Source organism: Mirounga angustirostris, unplaced genomic scaffold (genome assembly GCF_029215605.1).
Source record: "Mirounga angustirostris isolate CCGP_5_RB_7025 unplaced genomic scaffold, mMirAng1.0.hap1 SCAF_8, whole genome shotgun sequence".
Classification (NCBI taxonomy): domain Eukaryota; kingdom Metazoa; phylum Chordata; class Mammalia; order Carnivora; family Phocidae; genus Mirounga; species Mirounga angustirostris.
The window spans coordinates 15000085-15027178 of NW_026991716.1; the positions used below are offsets into that span (position 1 = coordinate 15000085).

The window sequence follows — 27094 nt, forward strand, 5'->3', positions numbered from 1 at the left end:
TTTGATAAGTCCGGGTAGGGGTTTATCGATTTTATTAATTCTTTTGAAGAACCAGCTCTTAGTTTCATTAATCTGTTCCACTGTTTTTGTTGTTGTTGTTGTTTGTTTGTTTCTATATCATTTATTTCTGCTCTAATCTTTATTATTTCCTGTCTTCTGCTGGCTTTAGGCTTTATTTGCTCCCTTTCTAACTCGTTTAGGTGTAAGTTACGTTGTGTATTTGAGACTTTTCTTCCTTCTTGAGGTAGGCCTGTACTGAAATATAGTTCCCTCTTAGGACTGCTTTTGCTGCATCCCAAGTGTTTTGGGCTGTTGTGCTTTCATTTTCATTTGCTTCCATGTATTTTTAAATTCTTCTTTAATTTCCGGTTTGATCCATTCATTCTTTAGTAGGATGTTCTTTAACCTCCATGTATTTGAGGTCTTTCCAAATTTTTTCTTATGGCTGACTTCAAATTTCATAGCAATGTGGTCTGAAAATATGCATGGTATGATCTTGATCTTTTTTGTACTTGTTGAGACCTGATCTGTGACCCAGTATGTGATCTAATCTGGAGAATGTTCCATGTGCACTCGAGAAGAACATGTATTCTGCTGCTTTAGGATGAAATGTTCTGAATTTGTCTGTGAAGTCCATTTGGCCCAGTGTGTCTTTCAAAGCCATTGCTTCCTTGTTGATTTTCTGCTTAGCTGATCTGTCCATTGCTGTAAGTGGGGTGTTAAAATCCCCTACTAGTATTGTATTATCATCAATGAGTTTCTTTATATTTGTTATTAATTGATTTATATATTTGGGTGCTCCCAAGTTGGGGGCATAAATATTTGCAATTGTTAGATCTTCTGATGGATAGACACCTTAATTATGATATAATGCCCTTCTTCATTTCTTGTTACAGTCTTGTTTTAAAATCTAGTTTTTCTGATATAAGTATGGCTACTCCAGTTTTCTTTTGATGTCGATTGGCATGAGAGATGACTCTCCATCCCCTCACTTTCAATCTGCAAATGTCTTTAGGTCTCAAATCAGTCTCTTGTAGGCAGCATATAGATGGGTCTTGTTTTTTAATCCATTCTGATACCCTATGTCTTTGATTGGCACATTTAGTCCATTTACATTCAGAGTGATTATTGAGAGGTATGAATTTAGTGCCATTATGTTATTGGTAGCATTGGTGTTTCTGGTGATGTTATTTGGTCCTTTCTAGTCTTTGTTGTTTTCGGTCTTTTTTTCTCCACTCTAAGAGTCCCCCTTAAAATTTCTTGCAGGGCTGATTTAGTAGTCATGAACTCCTTTAGTTTTTGTTTGTCTGGAAAACTCTTTAGCCCTCCTTCTATTCTGAATGATAGCCTCAGTGGATGAAGAATTCTTGGCTGCATATTTTTCCCATTCAGCATGCTGAATATTTCCTTCCACTCCTTTCTGGCCTGCCAAGTCTCTGTGGACAGATTCCCTGTGAACCTGATCTGTCTTCCCTTATAAGTTAAGGACCTTTTTTCCCTTGCTGCTTTCAGGATTCTTTCCTTGTCTGTGTCTTTTGTGAATTTGACTATGATATGCCTTGACAATGGCTGTTTTTTGCTGAATATAATGGGAGTTCTCTGTGCTTCTTGGATTTTGATGTCTATGTGCTACCCCAGATTAGGGAAGTTTTCAGCTATAATTTGTTCGAGTAAACCTTCTGCCCCTTTATCTCTCTCTTCATCTTCTGGGACTCCTATGATACAAATGTTATTACGTGTTACTAAGTTACTGAATTCTTTAAGTCTACCTTTGTGGTCCATTACCTTTCTTTCCCTCATCTTTTCAGCTTCATTATTTTCCATAATTTTATCTTCTATATCACTGATTTGTTCTTCTGCTTGGTCCATCCTGTTTCTATGGCCTCTATTTGTGTTTGCATCTCAGTTACAGCATTTTTAATTTCATCCCGACTAGATTTTCGTTCTTTTATCTCTGTAGTAAGGGATTTTCTAGTGTCTTCTATGCTTTTTTCAAGCCCAGCTAGTATCCTTATAATTGTTTTAAATTCTAGTTCAGACATCTTACTTAAGTCTGTATTGATTAAATCCCTGGCTATGAGTTCTACCTCGTGTTCTTTCTTTTGGGGTAAATTCCTGCATCTCATCATTTTGTCCAGAAAAGAAAAGAAGAGAAAAAAGAACAACAAAAACAACAACCCCCCCAAGCCCCCAAAAAACAAACAAACAAAAACAAAGCAAAAAACAGGGAAAAAAAAAACCCCTCAGAAAACAAGAAAACCAAAAACACAAAACAAGAAAACCAAAAAAACCCCACTAGATCCTGGGTGTGTTTTGGTCTGCTTGTTAAAAGAATCTAGATCCCAAAATAAAAAAATAAAATCAAATGAAAGTGGACAAAAAAGTTTTAAAAAGATATATGAAAAGTATATATATATATAAATTGAAAAAATTGACAATTAGACATTTTAAAAGGCATTGGAAAATATAAGAAAACAAATGAAAAAATAATAATAATAAAAGAAATAAAGAATAAAAGCACAAAGGATGCTCAAACCTATTTCCCTTACAGCTGAAGCTTTGCAACCCTCTATAAACAGTAAAGTTGGCGCTAATGAGTTGTTTGTGCTGGGTCTTCTGGGGGAGGGGCCTGCTGCCCTGATTCTCAGGTGGACTTGCCCCCGTGGAAGTGCGCCTTCAGGGCGCAGGGAGGCCGGGCTTGCTGTAAGCAGCGCTGGCCTGCACTAGGTGGCGCTGTTTTGCTCCCTGGAGGCTTTCAGCACTGATGGGCGGGAAGAATATGATGGCGCCCTGCTCTCCAGTCCCCTACTCTTCAGTGAGCCCTCCCTGAAAAGCAATCAACCTCCCTATTTGTTTCTCCAGTTTCCATCTGAACCCGCATTCACCCTGCCCGCGTCTGAGCCTTTTTATCTCAGGTGCAAAAACTCCAAATTTCAGGGATGCCCACAGCCTCTGGGGGAGGTCCCGCCGTGCCTGCCCGCTGACCCGGGAAAGCCGTCCCATGACAGCGGGTCGCAGTTTACAGCAGCACGCCGGCACCGAGACCCGGCTCTCCACCGGCTTCCCAGCTCCTGCGCCTGGGAACAGCGCAGCATCTTGGCGCCACCCGTTCTTCCTGCCACCCCGGCGATCCTCAGACCACCCCGTCACTCCTGGGGTTCCGCGCCTCTTCGCGGCCTGAGCACCTTTAATCCCCACGCGTCCTCCACGGTAGTTCAGACTTGGCGCTCAGCGGCTTCTCACCCTTGGCGCCGTAGCCTCCGAAGCAGGCTGCCTCCCTGCGGCCGCTTCCGCAGCTCTGTCTCCCCCCCAGTGAACTAACGCACCTCCTACCCTCCAAAAGGTGGTCGCTTTTTTTGCTTGCACACGGGCAGTTTTTGCTCTCTCAGGCCTCTGACTGACTTCTTGGGTGTTCAGAGTCCTTTGATAACTCTCCAGTTGTGTTCTGTCAAGGGAGGAGACTCCTCAGGGTCCTCCTGCTCCTCCACCATCTTAACTCCTCCTCCATCCAGGTGACTGCAGCCTTTGGCTACTGACCAACATCCCTCCCCACCACCGCCTCAGATCCTGAGCCAGAACTTCTTTCTGAGCTAAGATGCTCTTGAATTCCTGACCTAGAGACACTGTGAGATGATAAGCATTAGTTCTTCTTTTTTTTTTTTTTTTTTTTAAATTTTTTTAAGATTTTTTTTTTTTTTTTTTTTTTTTATTTGAGAGAGAATGAGAGAGAGCACATGAGAGGGGGGAGGGTCAGAGGGAGAAGCAGACTCCCTGCCGAGCAGGGAGCCCGATGCGGGACTCGATCCCGGGACTCCAGGATCATGACCTGAGCTGAAGGCAGTCGCTTAACCAACTGAGCCACCCAGGCGCCCAAGCATTAGTTCTTCTAAGCCCCATTAAGGTTTGGGGTAATTTGATATACAGCACTGAGTAATACAATACGCAGGGCTTCTCAATAGACTTAGAACATCGATTATGCCCACTCAGATGCCATCTATGTCTATCAGAAAACCCAAATCTCAACCACTTTGATGGATCAGGGAGCAGATTTTAGGACACGAGACCAAACACAAATTAAGAAAACATCATCAAATGACAGTACAAATCTTTCCACTGGAAAATCTTTTTCTTCTCCTCCCCAGCTTTGCCTGTCTAAACTCTGCCCATCCTCTATAGCTGGAAAGTTTCGATTCCCACCCCCAGTCCAGCGCCACTGTGAGAATGTAGTATCTTCCTCTTTCTTGATCTCTGTCCACGTTTGATACCTTGTAGTTTTCACTTTGTATGAATATATAAACACAATGATGTGGATATTATTTTCCTTTCAGACAATGTGAAATAAAGGTTAGCAGCACGGGCTTTGCGGTTAGCTTTCCTGACTTTGTGCTAAAGTTCTTAAAAGCTGTAGACTCTTAACTATAGGGAACAAACTAAGGGTTGCTGGAGGGAAGGTGGGTGGGGGGATGGGGTAACTGGGTGATGGGCATTAAGAAGGGCAATTGAAGTAATGAGCACTGGGTGTTGTATGCAATTGATGAATCACTGAATTCTACCCCTGAAACTAATAATACACTATATGTTAATTGAATTTAAATAAAAAAAATTTGAAAAATAAAATAAAAGTTGTACGATTTCATGCAAATCACTTACCCTATACAATGGGCCTTACATATACATATGGCTTAGGGTTGCTATGAGGATTCAAGCATGCAATGCATATAGTCTTTGGCAAAGAAAATTCCCAATAAACATTTACTATTTTAAAACTATTATTACCGGACAGTTCCAAGTAAGCCTGTCACTGTGCAATTAAACTTTGGCATAATTCCCAAGCTTAATGCTTATTAGATCTTGGAAAAAAGTGAGCTCTCCAAGCTTCAGTTTCTTTATATGTAAACTAGAGATAAAATAAACTCTCACTGGGCCTTGGGAGGATAAAACATTATGTAATAAATGTAAAACACCTAACATGCAGCCTGACAAATGGTAGGCGGGCAACAAATGTTCATTGCTTCCTTTCCTCTCAACTTCTTAAAGTAGATACTGTGCGGAGCGGATGGGGGCTGGGTGCTAAATCATGCTAGATGCAGAAAAGGAAAATGTGTTTCAGGCTTTGTATGTTGAACTGAGTTGGGCATAAACCAAAATAGCTTTCTATTACTTAAATGTTGAACATTCCTGGTTCAGATATACAAGTCACTTTTCCAATCTTGTTTAATAGCACACGTGATACTAAGCCTTCTTTATTTTAATTTTGTATTTTCTACATGGTTGATTTTCAATAGAGTTGCTATAATTAATGACATAATTCGAAATCTAAAGGTTCTAATATTTCTAATTCGTGTTCAATATATAAAAGGGTGATGTATACTGGGCTCCATCTTTGTGTGGCAAACTGCGGGGCTTGGTCACCTGCAAAGTGATCTTAGAGGCAAATACCATGGGCTTTAATCCCATTTGAGCTCCATGTACAACAACAAGATGTAGAGACAAGAGTGTTGGTCTAGATAGTAGAGGACTAGGTTCTAGTTTCTGCTCTCATACTATCTAGATGTCTGATTTCGATGTCACCTCTTTCCAGAAAGGCAGGATGTTGGAGGGGAAAGCAGAGTCAGAAAGACTCATCTTGGAATCATGGTTCTACCTCTTTATAGTTGTGTGATCCTGATGAGTTTCAATTTCCTATAGAAAAGAAACTCTCACAGGCCTCGGGAGGATAAAACATTATATAATAAATGTAAAACAGCTAACACACAGCCTAACAAATGGTAGGTGGGCAACAGTGTTGCAACAATGTGATTTTGAATGAAATAAACACGCCTAGCTTCTGGTATCTATCAGGTATTTTTTTTTTAAAGATTTTATTTATTTATTTGAGAGAGAGAGAATGAGAGAGAGCACATGAGAGGGGGGAGGGTCAGAGGGAGAAGCAGACTCCCTGCCGAGCAGGGAGCCCATGCGGGACTCGATTCCGGGACTCCAGGATCATGACCTGAGCCGAAGGCAGTCGCTTAACCAACTGAGCCACCCAGGCGCCCCTCTATCAGGTATTTATTGAACACATTTTGCTTTGCTTTTCTTCCCTGAGCTTCAGTTTTATCACCTGTAAAATGAGCCCAGTTGAATTAAGTCCCTTCTAGTTCTAATCTTCTATTATTCTATGTGTTATACTGTAAAATGGAATATTAGATCTGGGCACTTGCTCGTGGTATGTAATTAAGTGCTACATCTGGCTGTAATAAAAACAAAAACATATTGTGGTGGTGAAAGGTGAAAAACACAAAAATTCCTAAATGTATATGTCGAAGAAGAAGGCCTGCCCAATATAGATTCAGTAGATATTTTATTTGCATTCTGTTGTGTCTACAGATGGCCTGATGACAGTGATCAGATCACAGGGTATTAGTCAGAGACTCTGTCTAGTAAATAATGGCAGAACAGAGCCAGGAACATCAACCCAGCTGGAAAAGTCACCCTTCCTGCAAAAACAAAGCATGGTTGACCTCTGTCTCTTAGCACAAACTGTGTCTGATTGTTTCCTACATTTGTTAGAACCAACCACACCAAGATATGAAGAATTTACTTATGTTTTAAATTCAGACAGAGGAAATTAAAGGTAATAAAGCTGAGGAGCTTGATTAAGGTTAAAAGAAAATGTATGTGTGTATGTGTGTGCTCATGTGTATAAAAAAGAAGGTAAGAATATTCACAGGTTGAAAAGAGTACTTATTTTTAGATGATGCAGAGAGTTTGGGTGTGTTTTGTTGTTTGTCTATATTTTCCAAAATTTCTATAATTATTTTGTGTTATGTTGGTAGTGAGAGGGAGAAATATATTTTGAGAATAAAAAGTTCCCATGAGGGTTTAGGATAATTCAACCTAAAGGACTGAGATGATTCACCATACCATAGTGATAGTATTTCAAATAAATAAAGGTGAAAATCACTTGAAAAAGTTGAATCTAAGAGTATAATTACATAAAATGCCTTCATTGCCACATTTGTGTCTTATGCTGAGATTCTACCTTTGAATATGTGGAAATACACGAATCATGTATGATCGCACATATTTCTTAGTATTGCCATGGTCGCCAATATAACATAGGACCATAGGAAAAATCAAAAGATTCAAGATCATAATTCTGGCTCCATTCTTAACAGCTGTATGGGCTTGGGAAGTTACTTTATTATTGGAAACTTAGATTATTTCATCTGTAAAATGAGAATAATAAACAAGTACTTCTAGAAACTTCCTTTTCTGGGCCTAAATGAGAAAATAAATACTAAGCCCCTGACATATGAAATGTGAGTCGTCTTCCCCTTCTCATTTCCTTTTGCAGTTTCTGAGTGCATGCCCAGATTATGGAGTTAGCGTAGGCCAGGGGGATAATGTCAGAATCAGTCTTGGCAGATAATGTTTGGAGTGTGGTCTTGCTTTTCAGAGACAAGAACTGAATTGGGCTAAATCAACTCGTTTTTTCTCTGCCTGTCACCGATCAAATAGTAGGTAATTCAGTCACCAAATAGTACGTAATTAACTAAATGTAACAAAAGATCTTACTGTGTAGATTCAAAAGAAAAGTAAGGTCTATTTTTAACCAGCTGTAGCTGAATCTCTTTTTCCCCTTCTTCTGCAACATTCTGTTAGAGTCTACAGTTCTGTAAAGAGATTGAACTGCATTGAGATTGTTTAAAAGGAAAAAACAACTTGTTTTCTTTAGATGATCTTGTGTTAACTCAAAATTTGCTTCTTATGAAAACACAAGCCAGAATTTGAAAGAATAATTGGTAACTTCAAACATTTGGTTTATGTAAATATTTCAAATGGCCTATTAATTTTAAGTACTAGTGCTAGAGAGAAAATATTGTACTTAGAGTGAAAACTTTTAATTTACAAAATAAATGTTCCCTTTATACCGTCTCCCAGTCCTCCCAAGAAAATACGAAAGGAAAATTAAAGGCCCAGTGGAACCACATAGTTAAGATTTTTTTTTTTTTTTAATTTATATATTTGAGACAGAGAGAATGAGATACAGAGAGCATGAGAGGGAGGAGGGTCAGAGGGAGAAGCAGACTCCCCGCCGAGCGGGTAGCCCGATGCGGGACTCGATCCCGGGACTCCAGGATCATGACCTGAGCTGAAGGCAGTCGCTCAACCAACTGAGCCACCCAGGCGCCCCGGAACCACATATTTAGAGACAGATGTAAAACAGTTAGTGACATTATGTTAGGAATTACACAGGCATATAGAATATTTTGGATGGTTTTCTAAGATCTCTCTATCAAGTCTTATACCTATAGAATTTATTCCCTCCTGGTAATCTATGCGTGGCTATTCTACAGGTTTTCCAAATTCAGTATATTCTAAATTGAATTCATCTTTTTCACCCCTCCATCTTGATTTTCTTCCTATATCTTTCTCAGTGAACAGCTTCATCATCTACCCAATGGGTCCACATAAAACATCTGGGGATCATTGGAAGTACCCCTCTCTGACTTTCTGTCTGCTCACCTTACCACCACAAAATCTGGAAAGAACTTTCTTATTATTCCAAGATCCCTCTCCCTTGCTGGATCAGCTCTGTCAGTTCCCTTTTCACACAGTCTTTATTTCTTGTTGGGATCACTGCAGGTGCTTCTCTTTCTGTGCTTCTAATCTTTCTCCCTCCAATCTGTCCTCCATGTCTGAGGTCTTGATACAAACAGATTTCACATCAGCTCTCCTCTGTGTTAGATTCCTCAGTGCGTTCCATATCAGGTTTGGAATTCCTTCATTAAGCATACTTAAGTATGCTTCATGCCTCGGCTACTGCCTGCTCTTCTAATCTCTTCTTTTGCCATTCCCCGTATTTCCAATATACCTTTCATTCTGTAACATGTTCCCCTAACATATCCTACTCCTAATGTGTCCATGCCTTATCACAAGCCATTTTGCACTGCCCTGAATGTTTTTTTTTCTCCTACTTAAATCTAAGTCAAAAGCTGATTAACCACCATCTCATCTTGGACGCTAAGCTCTCTCCCCAACACACGCTTGTGCACTAACATATCTCTGTTTGATGTGGGGACCCTCCTCTGTGCTTACAAAACCCACACTGTATATTTTCTCCCAGCATTTGCCTTTTGGGCTTGAAATCATTTATTTATTTATCTGTCCCTATATTAGGTGATTAACTCCTTGAGGCCAAGGGATTTGTCTATTTTGAGTTTGAATTGCCAGCACATGGTTAGTGGTCAACATATAATGAATTTAAATGAATATAACCTTGGATTTTTATTCCATTTAATTCATTTACCTCTCTTGGGTCTATCTTCCTCATCTATAAAAGTAAAGAATTAGGGGCACCTGGATGGCTCAGTCAGTTAAGCGTCTGCCTTCGGCTCAAGTCAAGATCTCCCGGGCCTGGGATGGAGTCTTGCATGGGGCTCCCTGCTCAGCAGGAAGTCTGCTTCTCCCTCTCCCTCTGCCCTTCCCCCCACCCCCGCTTATGCTCTCTCTCTCTCAAATAAATAAATAAATAAAATCTTAATGAAAGAACTTTAAAAGTAAAGCACTAGACTAGTCAGTGAGTCTCAAATTCTAGACTTCATGCTATTTACATCAAAGCATCTGCAAAAAGAAGACAAAACAACCTCATAAAAATAGAGAAAAACCCAGATTGCCACACCCAACTCCCTAAAATTCTGATTAGTGTATCTGAGCCAAGGCTGTAAAATGTATGTTTCTGATATCTAACAAGATTTGGGATGAACTGGCCTAGAAATTGTCCCAGCTTTAGAAATCCTTCCAATGCTCTCTGTTTCCTACAGGTTCCAAATTTCTTAATCTCGTATGCAAGGTCCCTTTCCTTGAACTCTGCTTTTTTCTCCAATCTCAGATGTCACCTTCACCTTCTTGTACTTTTTTGATCCAGCCATTATTGAATTGTTTCTGGAAAGACCTATACATACTAGCTTTTCCTGTAGGGAATACCCTACTATTGTGCTAATTCTAGGATGGAACTCAGGCATCAAGTCTTAATTCTCTGAATTCTTTTCTTTTACCTTTCAGATCCTGTGTTTGCTTCTATTAGAGTACTTTGTAGTATATTATGTATATTGTCTCTGAGCTTCTTGAAGACACAGAACAGTTACTCCATGAATGTTCTTTCCTTCCCTTATTGTGGCAATTTAGCATTCCTTAAATATTTATTGAGAATCTACTATTTAAATTGAGAATCTACTAATCTACAAGCTATTACTTTGTGTCATTTTATCCTTGTAACAATAATATTGCAGGTATTGTTATAATTTTGCAAATGGGGAAACAAAGGCTCATAGAGATTCAGCCATTTGTATAGCTGATCACATGGCTGTTTAATGGCAGGGTCAGAATTGGCTTCCGCGTCTCTGGTGTCACTTTCTTCACATTACCATGTTTTGTTTCAAAACAAAACAAAATAAAAGGAGGAAGACAATTATGATTTAAAGCGGATTTTCCCAAATCGATCTTCTCATTCCTCGGTAAATGCTGACTTATGTCAATCACCTCCAGGAAGCCACAGGCTGATAAACTAGAGTTTGCTGTAAATTCAGAGGAAGTCAGTACAGTGGAGCTAATGTTTTGAGAGAGTTTGCAGGACGAAAATTTCCAGCTGTCCAACCATAAAGAAAATCCTTTGGGGATTTTTAGCAACTCGATTTTTAAAAAATCAAAATTTTTTGCTTTTTCTTGTTCTTGTGTTTTCAGACTGTCTCACATTTTCAAAGGGCTTAGAAATCTGAATTAGGAATAAATGGTGGCAGAGAAGACCAGACATGGGGCAGGGCGGGAGATCTCTCCTGGGGAACGGAGGCCCTGCTATTTTCCACAGAGGCTTGACCAAACTAAAGCCTAATTAACACAGGAGCTAAAACTTACTAAGTGCATATTAGGTACTTGACATTTTGCTTAGTGTTTTATGTTTAATTGTTCAGTGTTTCCAAACGTTAGTCACTCCTACATCTCTTTTATGGATTTTGCTCCATCAAAGTGTCATCAGTTATTTATTTCAGGTTTTTCCTTAATTGGACTTCAGTTAGCCTACTTTTCCTCTTGGTCTAAGCAATAGTCCCTAAGTGTGAAGTCTAATTATATAGCTTTATATTTTCATTAAATTTCTTTAACTTACATTAAAAAATGATGAAAGCAAATACATTATTATTATAAACAAGTTCATAAGTATTATCTGCAAATCATCTATTGGACCATAGTTTGTGAAATGCATTTTGTTTCACTTAATCCTCAAATTAACTCTTTGGGTTAAGAACTCTTACTCTCATTTGCATTCAAAGGGGAAAAGCCAGGCAAAGAGAGATTAAATAACTTGCCTCATGTCACAAGCTATGACGTGGAAATCATAGTGTGAAATCAGATCTGTTACCCTGAACCCCAAGCCCTAAAGCATGATATTCTTCAGCCAGTCTTGGAAAAGGCTTCATTCATAACCCCAGTTTTGTGTACGCCACAATGTAACTTTGTAAAAATTTGAATGGGCATGAGAGTGACCAAAAGTCAGTATAAAAAAATAAAACACAGTTGATCCTTGAACAGCACAGGTCCACTTATACATGACTTTTTCGAATAACTAAAGTACCATAAATATATTTTCTCTTCCTTATGACTTTCTTAATAACATTTTCTTTTCTCTAGCCTACTTTATTATAAGAATACAGTTATTATATTTATATATAATTACATATATTATATATAAGATATAAAAACATGAATAAAATTTTTATATATAATTATATATATTGAAGAATACAGTTTATTATATAAATTATATACATGTATTATATACTATGTGTTACAACTGTTTATGTTATCAGTAAGAGTTCTGGTCAACATAGGCTATTAGTAGTTTTGTTTTGGGGGAGTCAAGGTTATATGCAGATTTTCAGCTGTGCACAGGATTCACACCTGTAACCCCTGCTTCATTCAAGGGTCAACTGTATTTCACTTAACCCCTTTATTTAGAAGGTTGTTTTCTCTACTTGGCCTTATTCCTACTCATCTTTCAAACTAATATGCATGCACCTAAAATATGCTTTCATAGCTCTGTATTTCTGTGTAGCACCTAGGTCATATTTTATTTTTTATTTTTATTTTTTTAAGTAGGCTCCATGCTGGGGCCAATGCGGGGCTCGAACTGAGGACCCTGAGATCAAGACCTGAGCTGAGATCAAGAGTTGGACGTTTAATGAACTGAGCCACCCAGGCAGCGTGGTCATATTTTATTTTTAAAAACTAAAGTGTTCTGTCGAATATTCCCCCCTTTTGAGTGACAAATGCAAGGAAAGCATACACAGTTTAAGTTGGCACTGTGCTTTTATGGTAATCCTTAATGCACATTAACTGGTACCAGGGTTTCATTTTAAGGTAGCCTGGAATGGGTCTTGCATCTTTTCTCCACAGGAGGAAAATAAAAACACAAACCCTTTGTCACAAAACGGCAGTAATATGCACCAAGATTACAAATGTATCAACATAATACCATGGAATATGACATTTTGGAATAAAATGTTTTGAGGCAAAATTATAGTCCGATTATATTAAATATTCATATGATCCCCATGAGTTCCACACATTGTTCTGGAAAACAGCTTGTGGAAAATAGGAGTCTAGGAATTCATCATTTTTTTTTCATCTTCCTACCTTAAATTGCAGTAGTGGTAACAGAGGTGTGAAACTCAGAAGAAGAGCCTGAGAATATATAGGGGCTAAGAGCAGTTAATGACACAAGGAGGCTTTTCAACAACTGAAACATTTAATGACCAGTTTGAAAAGTACATTTAACTTGGCCTTAGGTTAAGCAGGCAGGAGAGGAATGTGGCATCCAACATTGTTGCCTTTCTGGGCTTTTTCTAGAGTTCAAAGGTAATTAAACAATAGAACTGTCCAACACTCAAAAAAGGAATAGAGCTGAAACTTTTCAATTCTCTTTATTACATAATAGCAGAGTGCTCAGGACTCCATGGGAACGCGTATATTGTAAACTGAATTAAGTATTGGTAATACGCTGGCCCATCTGTGATGAATACTTCAAAGTAGCCATTTCTCAATTTCCTTTTTTGGGATTGACCATTGTTTTGTTGTTGTTGTTGTTGTTGTTGTTTGTTTTTATCATCTATAATGTCTCCACAATACTAAGCCACATGCCCTCCAGTGTATTTTCATGGAATTAGATGTTTTCAAATTTTGGTAAGCCAAAAATTATCAGGAGCTTGATTAAAAAATGAGTATTTTTGACTCCCCCACACCAGGACTTTTGATGTAATAGGTCTGGGGAAGGCCTTTTAAACAATGGCTTCAGTGATGCTATTGGAAACGGGTCCAGACCCCAGTTGGAGACCTGCTTTAGGGGCCTGAATAAGTCTGGTCAGTTCCCTCTATGTTTTCTTGCTTTATAATATCCTGCTCCTCATCCTAACCCCATTTAAATCCTATCAGCCTTCAAGTCTCAGCTCAAACCATGCTTCTGAAATAGCCTTGATCTGACTACTCCCATCAGAGATGCTCTCTCTGAGCTTCTGTGGCAGATACAGATGTCTCTGAACTTGGACTCAGCCGCCTGCCAGCAGGAGCTTACTGAGTCTGCATTCCCAAGAATGTACTTCCTAGGGGCGCCTGGGTGGCTCAGCTGGTTAAGCGACTGCCTTCGGCTCAGGTCGTGATCCTGGAGTGCCGGGATCGAGTCCCGCATCGGGCTCCCTGCTCAGCGAGGAGTCTGCTTCTCCCTCTGACCCTCCTCCCTCTCATGCTCTCTGTCTCTCATTCTCTCTCTCTCGCAAATAAATAAATAAATAAAATCTTAAAAAAAAAAATAGCAAGCAACAGGGCGCCTGGGTGGCTCAGTTGGTTAAGCGACTGCCTTCGGCTCAAGTCATGATCCTGGAGTCCGGGGATCGAGTCCCGCATCGGGCTCCCTGCTCGGCAGCGAGTCTGCTTCTCCCTCTCCCACTCCCCATTTGTGTTCCCTCTCTCGCTGTGTCTTTCTCTGTCAAATAAATAAATAAAATCTTTAAAAAAAAAAAAAAAGAATGTACTTCCTAATCTATGGATCAGCATTGTAGTGTATGAATATTTTATATATGCTATAAAATATACACAAAAGAGAGTTAACAGATGAATTAAAGAAGAAAAATAAGAAGTAATTTTTTTTTAAAGATTTATGTATTTGAGAGAGCGAGAATGAGAGAGAGCACATGAGAGGGGGGAGGGTCAGAGGGAGAAGCAGGCTCCTTGCTGAGCAGGGAGCCCGATGCGGGACTCGATCCGGGGACTCCAGGATCATGACCTGAGCCGAAGGCAGTCGCCCAACCGACTGAGCCACCCAGGCGCCCTTTTTTCTTTTTTTCTTTTCTTTTTTTTTTTTAAGAAGTAATTTTTTGTTTATTTGATTAAAAGTTTGGATTAGCATATATTTGGGATGTATTACGATGCACGCTAAACTTTTCAATGAAACAGAATAACTGCATGCGCTTCAACATTTAAAAACATCTTGACTGATCACTTTAGAATATTGTGCTTCAGAGGGTTAGTTGTAAGTTCAGTTTATTTCAACACTGATTTTAATCGCTGTTATAGGTGAAAACCTAGGAAACTTTATAGGTTTAAGAGGAAGGATATCATTGAAGGTACTTGCTAAATTACAGTGTCAATTCTGCAATCCCATCCACCAATTTTCATAACGGATTTTGTTGCAATCCAGTAAAACTTATCTTTCCTGATACTAATAAATTCTCACGAGCTACACTGCATTTTTAAAAAATGGATTTTTAAATAGGTAATTATTCATAAGGTAGTGAAAAAATAAAAAGTCTCCCTCCCAACTGTGTTTCTAGTCACTGGTTCAACTCCCACAGGAGCAACAAATTCTATTCTTGTATGAGCATATAAAGCATACATATATTATTTTTTGACCCAGTTTACACTCACTACCATAGAGAATGAGGAGGGGCATGGTTTTCCTATACTATATCCCCTCCACATTCCTCAGCCTTATTTTATCAGAATTCCAATAGTACCCACTTGATATTATAACTATGCAAATTTGGTTCCCGGGCCACAGAGTCCTCAAAATTACTCCTACTTTCTTATACAACTTTTTTCTTTAAGTCACTAACTGCTAAGGGATGCATTTAATTTTGTGTTGGCCTCAGTATTTAGCAAAAATCTCCTCTTAGGTGTTGGGCTTGCCCTTTGGGAGGCTGCCTAGCTGACTGCCTCCTTCAGGATCACTTTTTTTGGCAACTCTGAAATTGTACTAGATCAAGGATAATAGTTCTATTCTCAGATAAACATTATACCTACTCAGATTAACACTCTTCAGTATGAACAAGGCAAGTATATTTGTTATGGTAATGCTAATTTATCAGATAAACCTTACATTTCAGTACCTTAACACAGTAAAATGTATTTTTTTGTTCACACTGGAGTCTGAGTTACTGGTCTTGAGACCCCCTTCCTGTCTGAAGTGAAACTGTGATTAGCACTTTTCCTCTGTGCTCTACTATCCCCTAGGGCCTTGTGTCATCTGCATCTAGCCAGCAAAAGGCAAAAAAGGAGCATGGAGACCAAACCATAAGAGACTCTTAACTCTAGAAAACAAACTGAGGGTTGCTGGAGGGGAGGTGGGTGGGGGATGGGGTAAATGGGTGATGGGCATTAAGGAGGGCACTCAATGTAATGAGCACTGGGTGTTATATGTAACTGATGAATCACTGAATTCTACCCTTGAAACCAATAATACAGTATATGTTAACTAAATTGAATTTAAATTAAAAAATAAAACAAAATTTTAAAAAGTAAAAAAAAAAAAAGGGCATGGAGACCCACTTCTAAAATACCTTGTCTTGGAAGTGACATACTAATTCTGTTGTCATTCCATTGGCAAGAACTGATTATAGGTGCTACCAAAGGTATAAGGGAGTCTAGGAAGTATAATTCCTGGCTGGGTAGCAATTTCTCAAAAGAACTCTAGAGTATGAAAAGGGGGCACACAATTTAATGGACATATAATTATCTACTGCAAATAATTCAGACATATTGTTAATATCTGAATATTCAATTTTAAAGAAAGGTAAATATTTGGGAATAAATCAAAGTGAAAAATCTCACTTAAAATGTAAGCTCCACACAGGCAGGTTTTTGTCTGTTCTGTTGACTGCTAAAGTCATTTGTGGATAGTACTTGGCACTCTATAGATGCTCCATAAATATTTGTCAAATGGCTGACTGAATCAATATGCTTTGTGTGTTAAAATTCCATTAATCAGCCAAAATATTAATGTATAACAAAAGTAAAGTGCTGCAAATAAATTGATTGTGAACACAATTTTATGTACAGAAATAGACATTGAGAACTTTCTGGTAGTTGAATAATAGGGAAATTGATGGATAGTAGGAATATTAGAGTAGATAATACCTAGAATACCTTAAATGTACAAAAACATTTTGAATAACAGCACATGGCAGAGTAATAAATTCAATTATTGCTAGTTCCAGTAGTTACAGAATTGGTATGCCAACATTCATAATTGTAAAAAAAGAACTGTATTCGATTTTTGGTTATTTTATGTAATTTAAATAATCAGTTTTCAAGAAAAAGTCCAGTTTGGGAATTCTTCAATCTTTTTTTTTTTTTAGATTTTATTTATTTGACAGAGGGAGACACAGCAAGAGAAGGAACACAAGCAGGGGGACTGGGAGAGGGAGAAGCAGGCTTCCCGCGGAGCAGGGAGCCCGATGCGGGGCTTGATCCCAGGACCCTGAGATCATGACCTCAGCCGAAGGCAGACGCTTAACGACTGAGCCACCCAGGTGCCCCAAATTCTTCAATCTTTTGAAAGTAACTTAAAAAATGGAACGTCAACTTTCCTAACTCAAATTTCATGTAAAGGACAAACTTCAAGGATATATAAACCACATCCAAGATAAGTCACTTTTGATCTGGCTAACATAAAGACTATAAAGAATATGGGGAAAAGGAGAAAGCACTAGAGAAAAGAGAGATAAGTAAAATATTCTATTCTCAATGATCACATTTCAGAATGTCCGTTGCAATAATACCTGAATAAAGACAATCCCTCCTCTATCCCTTATCATATGGAAAATTCATATAAGATGGATCACAGGCTTAAATGTGAAAGCTAAAACTATAGGGCTCTAAAAACAACAACAACACAGAAAGATATCTTCATAACATTCAGGATGGCAAAGATTTGTTAAAGGATTAACCATAATAGAAAAAAAAATAAACTGGATTTTGTCAAAATTAAAAACTTCTGCTTATTAAAATATACCACTAAGAAAGTAAAAAAGCAAGGCATAGACTGGCAGAAGATATTCATAATACACATGCACAGTTGACCCTTGAACGTGAGTTTGAACTGCATTGGTCCACTCATCGGTGGATTTTTTTGGATAAAAACAGTACAGTACTCTATTAATATATTTTGTCTTCCTTATGATTGTTTTAATAATATTTTCTTTTCTTCTTTGTTGTAAGAATACAATATATAATACATATAACACACAAAATATGTGTTAATTGATGGTTTATCAATGGTAAGTCTTCCAGTCGATGGTAGGCTATTAGCAGTTAAGTTTTGGGGGAGTCAAAAGTTATAGACTAATGTATGGGGATTAACATAAGAATAATAAAAAAAAAGTTATGGACTGATTTTTGGCTGCATGGGGAGTAGGTGCCCCAACCCCTGTATTGTTCAAGGGTCAATGGTATTTGTGTAGGGTTGGTTTTTCCTTCCCAGACAAGGGTCTGGAAATTACATGTGTCCTACTTGGTTATGACATACCCATGAGGACACAGATGGATGTGGCTAATTAGCTGTGTTGGTCTGGTTGGACAAATACTTTATATTACCCTTGTTTTGCTTTTATAACTGAAAAAAGATACATAGATCTCCAACATAATCTCTCTGTTCAGTCCTAACATTTCAGAAGTACTGTTTAACGCCAATATTCATTCTGTGGTTTTGCATGGCATATGGGTCTAATCGTTTACTGAAATACTCTTTAAAATATTAAAAATGGTATTAGCCATGAACTGATTTTAATGTGCTAGGCTCCCCATGCTTGCCTCTGCCAGCTCAATCCCAGAGGGTGGTGCTGAAAGTTTTAAGGAAAACAGATTTGTTTGGGAAAATGAGAATTCTTTTCCAAGCACCTGTGATTTGTTTATGCTAATTGGGTCATGACTGATGCTGGCTGTGTGTGAGCTGAATCTATAATCCACTCTCTCATATGCCTTATGTGAAAGTAGGAGTTATTAATTGATTGCAGTTATCTCATTGTATTTTCATATCATTTTTTTCCCTTTCTGTTTCCCATCCTCTTGTCTTTTCTCTCTCTTCCTCTTGTCCTCTTATCCTACTTTACTTATGAGCCCTGAATCACAATACATGGCAAAGCAGATGCTTGCTGGGAGCAAAGGCACAGAGAGCTTTGGAAGACTAAGTGCAGGTAAATTGTTGGCACCAAGGATGCTACTTTGTGTACCGAGAATTGCCCTGTTCCAATGTGCACTCTAGAAATGGAAGGTTAAATTTTATGGTTATCTACTTATGGATGAAATTGGCAGGCTGGCTATCTCCACAATATTTTTTCTCTTAATCTGCCTTCACCCTCTCCTTCACACAGAATGTTCCTTGTATTAAACACAGGTTTGGAGAGCCTGCGTGTGAGCAATTAGAGGTCTAAAATGGAGTGTGTGGGAGGTTAGGAGGGAAGGCTTGGTAGTTAGCTTGTCATCCATGAGTGAAGCACAGCATGCTGCTTCCTGGGTAGAATTTTAGAGGAAAAAAAAAAAAAAAACAAGACGAAAAGCAAGTATTTGTTGAGGGTGAGGACTTGAGTGCAATGAAAGTAAGGCTAGAAACTATATGTGAAAAGTGGATTTTAAGCACTTATCAGAGACAAGGGTCTGGAAATTACATGTGTCCTACTTGGTTATGACATACCCATGAGGACACAGATGGATGTGGCTGATTAGCTGTGTTGGTCCTAGCAGGACTCTGAGGGGCAAATAGGAAGACATCAGACTGGTGAATGGAAATGGTTATAATCCAGTTGGCAGTCATGCCTCACATGGGGATCAGGTTGCTTTGCAATCACTGTTTCTACCTCGGTCTTTATGGAGCAAATTTGACCTATAGGTCCCATTAGAAGCCACATCTAAAACTATGACATGAAGGTCTCAGGGGACAGATTGGAAGAAGGAAGATAACATGGCATCTGCTCAGCAAGACTCTAGAAACACCATGGTCAGGCTTCCAGTGAGTGGTCCTCAAAGTAGGTGTCTCCAGCATGGGGTTTAGGTGGGTATCTACAGCCACCTTCCATTGAGTCTGGTCAGAAGCAGGAGTGTGAATGGAAGCTGGTTTGAGGGTTAGTCAACCACAGAATGTAAGCACTGGATTAGGCAGTAAGGATCTAAAGAAGGAAGGGGAAAGGTATCTCAACTGACATATAGCTCAGAGCTAGCTTCCTAAACATGTTCAGAACAGCTTTTGAACTAATGTCAATTAAGTTCAGCAGAGTAAGTGTTGACTGGTCATCTATTCTATAAATCTACTTTTAGGCAGAATAAAAACTCAATCATCACAGACTCATATATTAAAGAGCTCTCCTGAGTACAGTACTATTCAGGGGCCCTGTGGATCTATTTAAAAGGTTAATGCTCCTTAATAGTATACAAAATCTCTCCCACTGTATTCTCTTTTTGCTTTTGATTTTTTAACTTCTTCTGTTTTATGGGAGATTAGCAAAGTTGATAGTGTTCTCCATTTCCTGTACCTGTATGTATCTGAAAATTGTTTTTACCTGTCCCTCCCTTTGGCCTTCAGCAGCCTCTTATTTTCAACTAAAGATTTGAATTCTTTAAAGGTCCTAGAAGGTTCTTTTTTCCACATCTTCAGTTGTCAAAAGTTCTTTCCTGGAATCCTGAGTGTCTCTTTGTAATGGAGATTTAAGCATTTTCATTCCTTGAGTTCAGTAGAGACATTTACTACATCTTAATTCTCCTACTCTATACCAAGGATGATACTAGGCCCCCAGAAAATGCTATTTAGGGAGATCACCACTCTCTAGATAGGTAACAGACATCTAAGTAATAATAAAAGCATCAATGATTAATCAATAATAATAAATAATGTACTGAACACTTTATAAGCACACCCCCATTAATTCTCAAAAATCTCTATGAATTTGAAGCTAGGGTTATGTCCATTTTGATGGGGACCCAGGCTTAGAGACGTGAAGCCACTCATGTGAACTCATGCAGCTAGTAAGTGTTGAAAGTTGAATAATATGATATGACAAAGGCTATAATGTAGGCATGAACAGAACGCTCTGGAAGAAAGGCCTGGAAAAGTCAGGCAAGGCTTCACAGAGGAGGTGACATTGGATTGGGTCTTGCATGAAGCACAGGAAAGGAAATAGCATGAGCACATTTTGTGCTGATGACTGTTGTCAATGATTTGCAACTAGTTGGGTATAACCAAATGTCCTTGTTTCTTGGGTCCATGTCAAGAAGTCCCAGAAATTTAGAATTTAGGTTTAGAGTAATTTTTTTTCTTTTTTTTTATTATGTTATGTCACCATACAGTACATCATTAGTTTTTGATGTAGTATTCGATGATTCATTGTTTGCGTATAACACCCAGTGCTCCATGCAATAGGTGCCCTCCTTAATACCCATCACCAGGCTAACCCATCCTCCATCCCCCTCCCCTCTAAAACCCTCAGTTTGTTTCTCAGAGCCCATAGTCTCTCATGGTTCATCTCCCCCTCCAATTTAACTCAAAGCTGAAGATTGAAGAGCCAGCTATTCTGACAGATTTCACAGGGTGGGCAAAAGGTGGAGGAAATGTTTGAGACAGAGGGTTTAAATGAATTCCTTTCCATTTCCAAATGCAACTTGAAGAGACTCTTAGCTGCTAACTGTGGCATTCATCAGTTGTCAAAAGCGGCATTTCCCTTAATTGGACAAGACAGAGAAGATGCTCTATGACAAAATGAGTATAGCACCTGGTTCCAATGCCGAGAGTTATTTAAAAAGATAAAAGGGGAAATTGGGAGCGGGAATCATAAATTTGATTGCCCAATGACTTTAGTCAATTGGCTGCCTTTTAATGTATGTTCCCTTTGGAAGGAAATTTAATTGTCCGAGGATTTTGATGGTCTTGGAGAAAAGAAACCTAGTGCAGCAGAGAGGGTGTAGGTGTGTGTGGTAAGAAGAGTCTCCACTTCTTGCTGTAAACTCTGTGATCTGGGCACGTGGTGGAACCACCTTGAGCTTCACCATATCCGGAAGTATGATTTGGTTATGAATGTTTCCTTTACTACCTGTGGGGTTGTTGGAGTCAGAAATACTTGAATTCAAATCCTGGCCATGCTGCTTTCTAAATGTGTAGTCTTTTCTAATCCATGAAATAAGCATCATAATTCCTCTTTCCCAAAGTTTCTTTGAGGATTAATGGATACAATGAATATGCAAAGGGTAACACCCATACATAGCCCAGTCCTTTTTTTAAAAAGTCCATTTGCAAAAAAAAAAAAAAAAAAAAAAGTCCATTTGCACCTTTCCAATGCTGTAGATTTATTTAAGGGAAGGACCTAGATAGAGAAAGATCCTCAGGCAAGAATAGCTGCATGATGTGCTAAAACCTCCTTTACTATAAAACAGGAGGTCAGTAGTTCTGAGTCCCGGTTGCATATTTGAATCACCAGGGACAATTAAAATGATTCCCAAGTATAAGGCTCACTACCAAAGATTCTGTTTTAATTGCTCTGTTGTGGGACTCCAGTCTTGAGTTCATAAAAGCTTGCCAGGTGTTTCTGATATGCACTGGACTGTCATTGCTTCTTGAACTAACATAAATTACCTGGAAATCTTGTTCAAATGTAGGTTCTGCTTCTCTAGGTCTAGGGTGCCTGAGATTCTGCATCTCTAACCAGCTCTGAGATGAAGCTGGTGCTGCTAGTCCAGGACCATCCTCTGAATAGCACGTGATTAATGATCAATAACAGTGGTTCTCAACCTTCAGTGTTCATCAGAATAGCCCAGTGGCTCTTTGAAAATGTAGCCCTTGGACCTGGGTTTATCCCTCACAAATTCCGTTTCACTTGGTTTCATAAGGGGCCAAGAGAATCACCCATCCATAATGTCCCTTTCAACCTGAAAATTTTATGATGTTCGTTTTATGATCTTATAATATGACGTCCCTCCCAATGCAATTGTTCAGGAAAAAAATTACAGAGACTGAAGGTGAGCGTGTGAGTCATCACTGTCAGAAACCTGGAAGGTGGGTGAACTCAAGTTATATTATGTCAGGACATGGCTGATCTCTATGCCATGTGTATCTTCAACCTCAAGAATTCTCCTTTTGAGTTAATGGAGACCTTCACAGAAGCAGGTTTTACTGTTGACCAAGCACTCATAGATTAATTGGGAGAGCATCCTTCACTGATGGACGATGAACAGGGTGATCCTAGATTTTTTTCTGCTCTCTGCTACACATCATGCTTTCCATAGCAGAGTCCCCGGAGGAGTGGGCTCATCTTCTCTACCTCAGGACCAAACCAAGGAATATGAAGGTCCACAGAGCAACCTGCTTTATTCCACAGAGCAAATGACTGACTTTTGAAAATCTCTGGGACTTTCAGAAGAATTTGTCCCACAATAGATTGGATTGCTTTTATCTTTCTTTTTCACCCTCTGGGATTTCTCTGGCTTTTACTAGCTAAAAGCATCTTCTACTTAGAGGCAGGCCTTTTGCCACTTCCCAAAAGGAATTGAAAAATAACTGTGACGGGGTCAAAAATATTATAATTCCAGTATCATGGTCTTAGATAACCATTTTTGCAAGTCATAAATAGAGAGGGGGTTGGTTTCTAAGAAGTTTATGAATTTGTAAATAAAACTGATATAAGGATGGCAATGTGGAAAATAAAACTCAGATTTTCTTGCTTCCCCCTTTAAAAATATTTACACCTTCAGGAACACTTGATCAGTCTACGGAAGTATCAACATGACTTTGAGAATGGACAACTCAAAAAGGCAATAATCACCCACCAGTTGAGTGGATCAAATCCCAGGTCACCCAAATTCTGGGTGCTCAGCTCCATACTGTGTTCCCATTTAGACCTTCTTTTAGAAGAGAGTGTTGGATCAGGGTTACCTGATCTCCTGTGCCCCTGTCCCCGGGATGGGCTGGCCAGGAAGAGAGCTGTTGTGTGCTGTGATTCAGCAGCAACACAAAACCCTAATTGCCTCAAATGCCCTTCCCAAGAGCCGGCTCCCATGCTGCCCCCTTTCCACTTGTGCTCAGAATCTCCCCTCAAACACATACATCTGGTTCTGAAAGGGAGGGGTACAGGCCGTGGTCTTCAGGCCTCTGCCCACTCACCCGAGCCCTTTATCAGGCCCAGGGGCTGGTTGTCTAGGTTGTCTAGGAAAGCCTGGGGAGTCTATACCAAGTGGAAGGAGGCTGCCATGGAGGACCTGGGGCAGTGTAGTGACAAATCCCACATCATAGTGACAGCAGAGAGGAGACTGGGGTTCACCGGCCCTACGTGGTCCAACTCTGGGGAAGGCATGGGGAGGAAAAGGAGGGGTCTCACTTTTCATGTGAAAAGGAGGACTAGGTGGATAGGGAGTACCAAGACAAACTCACTATTTTTCAATTTTCCCCTGAGTTGGGTTTTGATGTGACAAGAAAATAATCACTATGTTTTATAATTCATGTAAGATTTAATTTTCCTTTCTTTCTTTCTTTCTTTTTTTTTTTTTTGCTAAAAACAGGAGATTAAATGCCTATCAGGCTACATTCTTGTTTGGCAGTGGCTTCCTTATGAAATTTCAAGCAGAGGAGGGGACAGTGTTTTGCCAGGGATGTTTATTTTATTGATTTGCTGATGTGTAGCATTTCTTATGTGGCAGACAGTTTCGGTACTTTAAAATCTTACTTCATTAAGGCTCTAATCAGCTGAGGCACTGGGCACTATTATGGTTTCTGTCTTTTGCAGGGGAGGGAAATTCAGATGAAAGAGGTGAGCTTGTCCAGGTTCACTGTGGCAGACCCATGATTTGAACCCCCGCGGTCAGGGTCCCGGGTCTGCAACCACTGTGTCATCCTGCCTCTAATGCGGAGGAAAGTGTTCCTGTCCCAGGAAGGCAGGAGAGAAATTGGACTGGGTGGACTGGTCCTTAAATGTGGGCCCCTAGACTTTGGTGCTGCTAGGTAATCATCACTGGAGCTCTTGCTTAAAATGCAAACTCCTAGGCTGTACACCTGAATGTCTGATTCAGGAAGGCTGGGGTTTTAAAAAAATCGAAATAGATCATGTTTAGGGACCCCTCCACCTTACTACGAATTCAAGATCCTTTGATTGGAACATCGTTCCGGTTTTACCCTAAAATGAACGTGCTGTCAGGAGCACCAGTGGCTTATGCTACCACCTCCCCTGCATTTTCTAGTCATTCCAGCTCTGCTGTCTAAACCACAGTCACGGATGGCGACAATTCTGACCACTCCACCCCCAGACTCCATCTGCTGACAACCACCAGGCTGATTTGAGTCCTCCGAGCCTCCCACACCCTGCCTGCTTTCCTTTCGTGGAAGCCCGGAGCCCACAGGCTTCTGAAAAGCTTCAACTGTCTCTGCTGCCATGCAAAGTGGACATCTTTAACACTGTTAATGAACTTGACTCCCCTTCTCTGCTGACGATTGCACAGCTCAGGTAGACAACCCCACCACTGAACATTATTGTCCCACTCAGACTGAATGGATCAGACGCGGTAATGTTTAAACACGGGACTGTCCATGGGGACTGAGCCTCAGCCCCTTTCCTCCATCTACTTCTAGCATCCTCTTACTTGCAGACCCAGGGGAGGCTGGAGGTTCTAGCCAGAGTCTCCCTCTTCTCCTACTTCAGTAACATGTTCATGTCTCTTTAGGGGGCTGAGAGGAGCATTTGCTGGCTACATACAACCAGAGGCATGAGGAGAATTAGCTGTTGTACCACTTTGGCTAATTTAAGTTCTGCTGATGAACGCGCTGACCCAAGCAAATCAACCAGATAATTGCCCAGCCCCTCCTGACCTTAAGAAGCCTGGATCATACCCAGGAAAATGGAAGCAGAAAAGAAGGAGGCTTGCAAACCCTCGAGGCTGCCATGGGAGATTGGCTTGCCAGGGAGGTAAAACCAGTGCAGAGGAGACCTCTGGGAAAGCCAAGGCAGATTTCATCATGCCCCGTGTGAAATACCTGTCACCACCTAACAGTGCGCGATGCCAGAAGTCCCTGAACAGCATTCCTTCTCAGTTCTGCCTTATGACTTCCAAGAACTTGACTACTTTTCTCTTTAAGAATACGGTCATGGCCTTTCTCCTCAGTGCATCCCTTGTACCGTACGGGAGATGCCCATCATCAGATTGCTTTGACTGAATACTCTAAATATTCCATAGAATAGAGAAAATACACTTTTAAAAAATCTCCTGCCTGTCAGGAGATCCCATAAGACACTCCAGCTTCTTTCCAATGTGCTGGCAAAACATCCTCGATGCACCATGGAACAGGAAGAGCAAGCCAACCGGAGCCTAACAGACCATCTTGAACTATGTAATAAAAGTGCACATATCAGCCACACTTCACCATCGGCGTGCTCCTCACTGCTCCCCGAGTGCACTGTTAATTCCTCGAGCAGCCACGGAATTCGTCTAAAATAGATAAAGCAGCTCTAGAAGTGCAAAGCTGATCTCAGGAGCCCCTAATCGAGCTGGATTTCCGTCAGATAGGTCAGGGTGCCCTAGATCTCCTCAAGGGTAGTGGCTGAAAATTTAACCTCTTCGGGGGGGGGGGGCAGCATCGGACACCTTTCCGGATACCCATGCCTTGGGCGCAAGTAGGTGGGAAATCATTTTCTAACCTAGCTGTCCAAGGGGCATTTGTGTCAAAAGTTAGGTAGGACGCCTTTTTTTTTTTTTTTAAACCACATCCAAGAAGTTGGTGTTTATCCATTCTATTACATGCCTGCCTCAATTTCAGCAACAGATTGGTAGAGATGAGTTTTCGACTTAGTAATCCCGATTCCTGACCTTCTGCAGTACAGCTGATGCTGCTGCGGTAGATTCTGAACTGTCAGTATGAACCCAACATGCAAAAGAGAAGAGTTTACTCTCTTGCTCCGATTGTATTACCTTGAGCTCCTTGACTATAGAAGAATCTCTGAGCCGACTCAACATCCAAGAGTCTATGAGCAGACTCCACATCCAGAAAATAATCCATTTTGGGATAGTCCATCCTTGATGTTCCCAAAGCAGAGTTTCAAGACAAAATAGTCACTTGTATGCCTATGAAAAAGGAAAAAAAAAATCCACAATATTTTAGACTGTCAAATAGATGTTTAAAACCATATGTATATACACATACATATATATATAAACATATATGTGTATACAATGTATTATATTTGTTATATATTATAAGGATATATATTTATATATACCCATAAATGTATAGATATATTAACAATTTTGGAATAAGAACTATCCCATTATAATACTCCCTCATTTGACATTTCCAATTCCAAAGCCACTCTCAACATAGCTTTCCTACTGTATGAGAAAATGCAACATTTAATGAACATTCATTAAAAGAAATATATTCTACTCAGAAAAATAACAAACCAGATGATTCAAGCTAAAGAGAAATAACATACCAGTCTTTCCTTGTTGTATATTAACTGGAAAATAGGCTGTTAAATTCATATGCTATCCGTTTTCAAAAGGTCTGTCTGATGAATGGCACCGTTAAGTGTCAGCCGTTCTGAACTAATCCTCAGTTGGTCCAGGGAGTTTCGACTCCCCTAGAACAGCGAGAATCGCCTGGGAATCTGAGCCTCCACTTATAGGTGCCTTGCGTTTATGACACATGCTGACATGTTTGCTGTAAAAAATGCGTTGGATTCCTTCCTTTTTGGTGATTCCCTCAGCACATTTTATAAAATGCTACAGGATCATCACCTGCTTGCCCCTGATCCAGGCTGCTTTT

The 27094-nt window shown here is 39.8% G+C and overlaps 1 protein-coding gene across 1 annotated transcript in view; it reads right to left on the minus strand.

Annotated features, from left to right (window-relative positions):
- The window catches only part of LOC123837220 (phosphatase and actin regulator 1-like), a 45380-nt gene extending 18986 nt beyond the window's left edge, over positions 1–26394 (minus strand). The window contains exon 1 of the mRNA XM_045866113.1: positions 26242–26394. Coding sequence (XP_045722069.1) covers positions 26242–26344 — 103 coding nt within the window. The 5' untranslated portion in view covers positions 26345–26394. The remainder of the gene's footprint in view (positions 1–26241) is intronic.
- Between the last annotated feature and the right edge of the window lie 700 nt (positions 26395–27094).